At 37.2% G+C, this 8,360-nt stretch overlaps 1 protein-coding gene across 1 annotated transcript; it reads right to left on the minus strand.

The window, feature by feature from the left end:
* Nucleotides 1–4,568: 4,568 nt before the first annotated feature.
* On the minus strand, nucleotides 4,569–5,861 carry LOC127551456 (prohibitin-2-like). Its single transcript, XM_051981230.1, has one exon. It carries the CDS (start codon nucleotides 5,796–5,798, stop codon nucleotides 4,899–4,901), a length of 900 nt encoding a protein of 299 aa, XP_051837190.1. The 5' UTR covers nucleotides 5,799–5,861; the 3' UTR covers nucleotides 4,569–4,898.
* Nucleotides 5,862–8,360: the final 2,499 nt, after the last annotated feature.

An 8,360-nucleotide genomic window follows, 5' to 3' on the forward strand; every position in this document is an offset into this window, starting at 1 on the left:
ATTTTGAATCTGAATTTCTGGTCTAGCCTAAGTTAGACCTAGTTCTAAATTTTTGGTGGGGTTGTTAGGGTTGATTGCAGTGACTTTGTGTGTAAACTTATTGTTGAAGTAGGGAAAAGGATGATGTGGGAGAAAGAAAACCTTTTCTGGTGATTTGATGATAAGATGTAGGATCCTGGTATCCTATGTTTATCTCAGTGTTAGGAATAAATAAGCATCTTTTCAATGGCATAAGGAGGGAATTAACACAGATTCTCTAGGATTAGCCAATGAAGGTGTAAGGAGTTTGACAGGAAAAATAGAAATGTGCCAAAATTAAAAATGGATTTCACAAATAATTTTAGAAAGTGTAAGGACAATGAAAATAAATATTTTTTTTCAAATTCAACAATTAGAAGTAATGACTGAGTTTTGAAGGGAGAGAAGCAGCTTATAAATTTAATAGCATACAGATGAAGGGTCAATATTAATGGGGGCAGGGATTTATAGGCTAGAGATTGGAATTATTATCTCTGAGTCAGAGGTTTCCTTGGTGAATTTGTTAAATTCTGCTGAGATTAGTGTTACAAAAAGAAAACAGGAGTAAGGATAAGGATTAGAATTAGGATAAGAAAAAAAAAAAAGAGAAAAGAGTTATTTCATTATATCCTCTGGGATGCTGGCGCTTAGAGACTAGTTTATTCCATAGCAGGTTTAGAGTAGATAGATAGGTTTTGCCATCAAGAATTTGGAAAATTACAAAAGTTTAAACAGTAAACTTATGGGTTATTAGAATAATGGCTTATAACAGTATGGTCTAATGAAGACAATGCAGAGTTTTTGTCAGTTACGGAGTTACAATGATTGGGTGAGTTTACAGAGGATTACACACAAAATTAACTTAAAAATAAGACTTCAGAGAGAAATTGTCATTTGTCACATTTTAGGTGGCTAAAATGATTTTTGTGTTCTTGACCCTCAAAAGATGAATTCTCTTTGTATGTGGTAGCAATCTGCAATCCTACTTCTTAATAAAGGATCACAAGGGCGGGGTTGAAATTTTGAAAAGAGCATGGTTTTCTAGACTGATTTATATTAATCGTATTCTCCATTCCCTATTATAAGTTGCTTCTATTGCAATTATATTTTTTCTGTCTCACTTAAATCTGATTTACATGTAAATCAAGACATCATGCTGATGATGTCATCAGTTATTTTTTGAAAACAAAAGTCAAATAGCAACAACAGCAATAATGATAGTAAGCATTTATTTATTTATTATTATTTTTAATTTTAATTTTATTTAATAATAACTTTGTATTGACAGAATCCATGCCAGGGTAATTTTTTACAACATTATCCCTTGCACTCGCTTATGTTTCGTTTTTTCCCCTCCCTCCCTCCACCCCCCCCCCCAAGATGGCAAGCAGTCCTATATATGTTAAATATGTTGCAGTATATCCTAGATACAATACATATTTGCAGAACTGAACAGTTCTCCTGTTGCACAGGGAGAATTGGATTCAGAAGGTAAAAATAACTTGGAAGAAAATCAAAAATGCAAATAGTTCACATTCATTTCCCAGTGTTCCTTCTTTGGGTGTAGCTGTTTCTGTCCGTCATTTATCCATTGAAACTCAGTTAGGTCTCTTTGTCATAGAAATCCACTTCCATCAGAATACATCCTCATACAATATCGTTGTCAAAGTGTATAATGATCTCCTGGTTCTGCTCATCTCACTTAGCATCAGTCCATGTAGGTCTCTCAAAGCCTCTCTGTATTCATCCTGCTGGTCATTCCTTACAGAGCAATAATATTCCATAACATTCATATACCACAATTTACCCAGCCATTCTCCAATTGATGGGCATCCAGTAAGCATTTATTTAAAGCTTCCAGTAATCCAGGTACTGGATCGAGTGTTTTATAAATATAAAATCTTTTTTTTTATCTTAACAATAATCCTGAGAGGTATTTTAATTTGATTATTTAACCCAGCAAATGTAATAATTTGATTTAATTATTTAAATGATTTTATATTTTAAACATATTATTTTAAAGAAGTTAGACTAAATACCATACTTTTCAAAAATAATAAAGATTAGGCAAGGAGTGTGTGCATGTGTATGTGTGTGTATGAAAGAGAGAGAGAAAGGGAAAGAGGAGAGAAGAGAGGGAGAATCATAAGACGACATATTACTCAATACATGGTCAATGCCATCTTCATTTTTTCCCCCGGTATATTTTTTGAAACTATCTAAATATATGTAGTCCTGGTGAATGTTCTCTAAAACTTTAAAAGTCATTATTCTAGTTGTTCACATTAGGATAAGGTATGGATAGTTATTGTTTTTAGAAAACTTATACTTTACTTGGAAATATTAAACATTAAGATATAAATAAATAACTAAATATATTAGGAAGTTAATAACATGTCAGATGAATGTTATTGACAAGAAGAACTACAGAAGTTCAGAATAAGAAGAGAGTATATCTAGTTTGAGATATTAGGTATGGTATTATGTGGAAGACAGAATCTAAATGAGCCTTTAAGGATGGATAGAATTTAGATAGGCAAACATTAAGTGAAAGGGGCATTCTTGGATGGAAAAATGGCCTGGAGAAAAGAGCAGAAGTGGCAAAATAGAAGTTATGTTCAAGTTGAAATTGGAAGTCTAGTCTGGTATGGAAAAAAAATTGAGTATTATCGTTAGATTTGTAAATTGCAGCCAGATTACCAGGTTGTGGATCTTATCTTATAGGCAATGAGAAACTATTGCCAATTTTAATTTCCCATAATCTTTTTTTTTGTTACTCTAATATCTTTTAAGTCCTAAAGGTTTATGCTAATTTTCATGGGTAAGTTATTTTTTGAAATATTTGATGAAAAAAGAAACAGTTCTTTTGTGCTTACAAATTATACTGTCCAGTGATGCTGTATTGTTTATTTTTCATAAATATATTGTCCTTTACTTTGATAGTGTTCACTAATGGTAATCCCTAGGTATTTTTTTGCTAGTTGCCCCAAATAAGTCATCTCTGTTCCCTACCAGCTCCCTGAAAGAGATAAGGTGAGATTACATAGCACTATGTACACAAAAATTCTGTAGATGAAGTACTGATAAAATGCCAATTTTTACAATTCTTTATTTTTAATCATTTGTAGGTTAGTTAAAAAATTTTATTTTTATTTTTGTTATTTGTAGTTATACTTGCTGAACTTATTTCTTTTTTAGTTATTTGTTAACATGTTTACAAATTTTGCTTATCAATAAATTGGGAAAACATTTTTACAGTCAAAGGTTCTGATAAAGACCTCATTTCCAAAATATATAGAGAACTGACTTTAATTTATAAGGAATCAAGCCATTCTCCAATTGATAAATGGTCAAAGGATATGAACAGACAATTCTCAGACGAAGACATTGAAAACATTTCTAGCCATATGAAAAGATGCTCCAAGTCATTATTAACCAGAGAAATGCAAATTAAGACAACTCTGAGATACCACTACACACCTGTCAGATTGGCTAGAATGACAGGGAAAGATAATGCGGAATGTTGGAGGGAATGTGGGAAAACTGGGACACTGATACATTGTTGGTGGAATTGTGAATACATCCAGCCATTCTGCAAAGCGATTTGGAACTATGCTCAAAAAGTTATCAAACTGTGCATACCCTTAGATCTAGCAATGATATTACTGGGCTTATATCACAAAGAGATCTTAAAGAAGAGAAAGGGACATGTATGCACAAGAATGTTTGTGGCAGCCCTCTTTGTAGTGACCAGAAACTGGAAACTGAGTGGATGCCCATCAATTGGAGAATGGCTGAAAAAATTGTGGTATATGAATGTTATAGAATATTATTGTTCTGTAAGAAATGACCAGCAGGATGATTTCAGAAAGGCCTGAAGAGACTTACATGAACTGATGCTGAGTGAAATGAGCAGGACCAGGAGATCATTATATACTTCAACAACAATACTATATGATGATCAATTCTGATGGTTGTGACTCTCTTCAACAATGAGATGAACTAAATCAGCTCCATTTGCTCAATAATGAATAGAACCAGCTACACCCAGTGAAAAAACTTTGGGAAATGAGTGTGAACCACTACATGGCATTCCCAATCCTTCTATTTTTGTCTGCCTGCATTTTTGATTTCCTTCACAGGTTAAGTGTACATTATTTCAAAGTCCGATTCTTCTTGTACAGCAAAATAACTGTATGGACATGTATACATATATTATATTTAACATATACTTTAACATATTTAACATGTATTGGTCTACCTGCCATCTGGGGGAGGAGTGGGGAAAGGAGGGAAAAAATTGGAACAAAAGATTTTGGAATTGTCAGTACGGAAAAATAACCCATGCATATATATCTTGTAAATAAAAACTTATTTAAAAAAAAACAAATTTTGCTTATCTTAGGTTCATATGAAAATTTTATTTCACAAACTAAAGATTTTTTTTGCTGCTTTCCTTTTTAGGAAACCAAGAGCTTTCTTACCTGATTAAGCATGCTCTAACTATATTGAATAGGTGTCTTGAATGGCACTAATTAACATAAATGAGCTTCTTTTTTTTTTTTTCCACTTAAGTAATAAAAAATTTATTAAGAATTCCTGGGATAGCTGCTATCTCCTCCCGGCCTTGGAGGGAAACCAGCAAGAGAGGAAATCACTGAGAAATCACACAGTCCTTATACCCCAGGCCCCCAGCAAAATATGGGGAGGGGGATTAGGGAAAGGAACATCTGTCAGTCTTCATTTATCCAACGTGGGGGAGGGGGGGCAGTGGAGGAAAGTCACATGATGGTGGGTGAGGGAGGTGGACCCGTCTGCCAGCCCGTCCAAGACTAACTCGGGGAGGAAGAGATCAGCTTGCTCTGGAGGTCAGGAAGTCTCTACTTCTTGCCTTTGATGAGGCTGTCACTTCCTCGGGTGAAGCTTTCATCCTGCAAGTTCAGCACGAGGTTGTCAGCAGTGAGATAGATTCGGTTCTGAGATGTGGCGATCGTCTTGGAGATGTTCTGGGCAGCTCGGATTTTACGCAGTTTTATGTAGCCAGGGTTCTTGCTCAGAGCTTCCCCAAGCATCTTGGCAGCCTCAGCTTCACCCTCGGCTTGTACGATCTTTTGCCTCTGCTCCTGCTTTGCCTTTTCTACCAGAAACTGAGCCCTCTGAGCCGCCTGCTGGGCCACTTGCTTGGCCTCCACTGCAGCCGTATACTCTCTGCTGAAGCTCAGCTCTGTGATGGCCTCGTCGTCCAGAATGAGGCTGAAGTCCTTGGCCCGCTCCGTCAGCTCCCGCCGGATCAACAAGGACACCTGGGCCCGCTGGGTGATGAGCTGGGAGGCGTTGAACTTGGCCACCACTCTCTTGAGCACCTCATTCACGATAGAGGGCAGCACCCGCTCCTCATAGTCCAAGCCCAGGCGCTGGTACATGCTGGGCAGCTCCAGGGCATTGGGTCGGGACAGCACGCGGAGGGAAATGTTCATCATCTGAAGGTCTTTGGAGCCTGTGGGAGAAGAGATCTTGCGGGGCCGGGCACGAATGTCATAGATGATGGGGTACTGCAACCAGGGGATCCTGAAGTGCAGTCCTTCTGCGAGGATAGTGTCCTGCTGCACACCCCCAATTCGGTTAAAGAAAGTGGCTCTTTGCCCACCTTCCACAGTAAACACGGACTCTCGGACTCCGTAGGCCACAGCCCCGGCCCCGAGAAGCAGCTTCAGCGCAGTGCCCATGCCTCGGGGCCCGGCGGGCAGCCGTCCCGCGAAGTCCTTCAGGTTCTGGGCCATGTTTGCTTCCTGGCGCCGCGGCGGGGAACTAGGCCAGGGATGCCAACCAGTTCTCCCCTTGCCCTTCCGCAGTCCCCGGCCCTGGCCGGTGGTACTTCTCTCGGGATCCGCAGCTCTCGCACGAGGCTCCGCTACTTGCTCGCTCCTCCCAGGAGAAAGGGCACCGGAAGAGCCCATAAATGAGCTTCTTGAAGATTTCAGGAAAATAGTGATTAACACACAGTGCTTAGGAAACCATTGATTTAACTATCAGAGAATATTATTTTCTTGGGTTTCCTGTGTGATATTTTACATGTTCAAGTGAAAAATGGAATCCTGGGAATGTGTTGTTAAAGCAATCATTTCACACTTGTTTTTGCTGTTAACCAGACAGTTCCAGAATTTACAGATCAAAGCTTAAAGGCATTAGTTTGTTGGAAGAAAGGGTGTAATTGTTAAATATGCCAAGTGGTAATTATGCTGACATTTTAGAAAGAAGTATACCAAACTTGAAACTTGTACCATATCATTCATTGAGGAGGGAAATGAATAAGCAAACCTCCTATCTGCCTGAGTTGGTGGGTATCTTAGGTGAACACTGAAGAGAATATATAGTCATTGCCAATCAAGCCACATAGCATGGAGACCAAAAGATTGATCTGTAAATCACATTAACTTAATTCTCAGACGATTATTACATCTGAATGACCATTATGATAGAATCAGGATCTACCATGGTAATCATCCTATACTCCATTCCCTATGAATATTTGGCTAATACTTTCCATAAAAGACAAAGAAGCTGTCCTTCAGACTCGACTGTCCAAGAGTCTAAGATCCAGTCATTGACACTGCTTCCCAGTGGCCTCAGATCATGTTATCATGACTTTCTGGTCATAGGAAAGCACAAAAAGTCCTGTCCACAATCCAACCTCTTGAGATTTGGATAATGTCCCAAGACCTTATGAGTGACTATATTCTGCCTTGCCAATAAAATGGCTTCTATGAGATATGATAACTTTCTGTAGTACTTTTTAAAAGAATGTTTTTTCCCCTAATTATCTCTTTTAAGTGTCTATTTTTTACTTTTGCTTTGTCTAATGTCATGGTTGCTATCTCCTACCATTTTTACTCATTTGAAGCATATTAGATTCTACTCCAGTCCCTTATTTTAACTCTGTGTATAGCTTTCTGTTTCAAGTGTGTTTCTTGTAAAAAAACATTGTTGGAGTATAGTTTCTAATCCATTCTGTTATCCTCTTCTATTTTATGTGTTAGTTCATTCTATTCACATACATGTTTTGATTATTAATTGAAAATTCCCCTTCAACCTATTCTTTTATTCTTTTCCTTCTCTTTATTTCCCACATTTTCTTTAAGACGATTTTGTTTTGACTAATATTTCTCTTAATGTATTCTCCCTCTTAATTCCCCTTTTCTCTTAACTTCTTTTGCTTCTTTTTCCCTTTTAGAGGAAATGTATTTCTGTACCTATTGTATATGTGTATGTACATTCTTCACTTTTTGATTAGTTCAGATGAGAGTGAAGTTCAAGCTTTGCCCACTCCTTCCACCTTCTCTTTCTCATAAGCTTCCATTTGTACATCCCAATTATGTGATATAATTTTCCCGTTCTTCTTCTCCCTTCTTCTCAGTTTATTCTTTTATAATCTCTGTCCAATTTTTAAAAGTTTTTTATTTTCAAAATATACGCATGGATAATACAAGTTATATGCATGGGTAATTTTACTGCATTGACAACTGCCAAACCTTTTGTTCCAATTTTCCCCCTCCTTCCCCCCCCCCCCTCCCCTAGATCCAGGATGACCAGTAGATATAAAATATATTAAAGTATAAATTAAATACAAAATAAGTATACATGACCAAACTGTTATTTTGCTGTACAAAAAGAATCGGATTCTGAAATATTGTACAATTAGCCTGTGAAGGAAATCCAAAATGCTGGCAGGCAAAAATATAGGGTTTGGGAATTCAATGTAATGGTTCTTAGTCATCTCCCAGAGTTCTTTTGCTGGGTGTAGCTGGTTCACTTCATTATTGCTCCACTGGAACTGATTTGGTTCATCTCATTACTGAAGATGGCCAGGTCCATCAAAATTGATCATCATATAGTATTGTTGTTGAAGTATATAATGATCTCCTGGTCCTGCTCATTTCACTCAGCATCAGTTTGTGTAAGTCTCTTTAGGCCTTTCTGAAATCATCCTGTTGGACATTTCTTACTGAACAATAATATTCCATAATATGCATGGATAATTTTTTCAACATTGACCCTGGCATAATCTTGTGTTTCAGATTTCCCCCTCTTTCCCTCTGCTCCCTCCTCTAGATGGCAAGCAATCCAATATATATTATACATGATAAAATATATGAAAACAAATTTGTACAATTATCTTGATGCACAAGAAAGATCAAATCAAAAAGGAAAGAAAATGAAGAAATGCAAGCAAACAACAAAAAGAATGAGAATGTTATGTTGTGATTCACATTCAGTTCTCAAAGTCCTCTCTCTGGGTGTAGGTGACTCTCTTCATCACAAGATCATTGGAACTAGTATCAGTC

The sequence above is a fragment of the Antechinus flavipes genome, chromosome 1 (assembly GCF_016432865.1).
Source record: "Antechinus flavipes isolate AdamAnt ecotype Samford, QLD, Australia chromosome 1, AdamAnt_v2, whole genome shotgun sequence".
Classification (NCBI taxonomy): Eukaryota; Metazoa; Chordata; class Mammalia; order Dasyuromorphia; family Dasyuridae; genus Antechinus; species Antechinus flavipes.

Coding starts and splice junctions, on each gene's coding strand:
- LOC127551456 (XM_051981230.1), bottom strand. CDS start 5,798: ATGGCCCAGAACCTGAAGGACTTCGCGGGACGGCTGCCCGCCGGGCCC.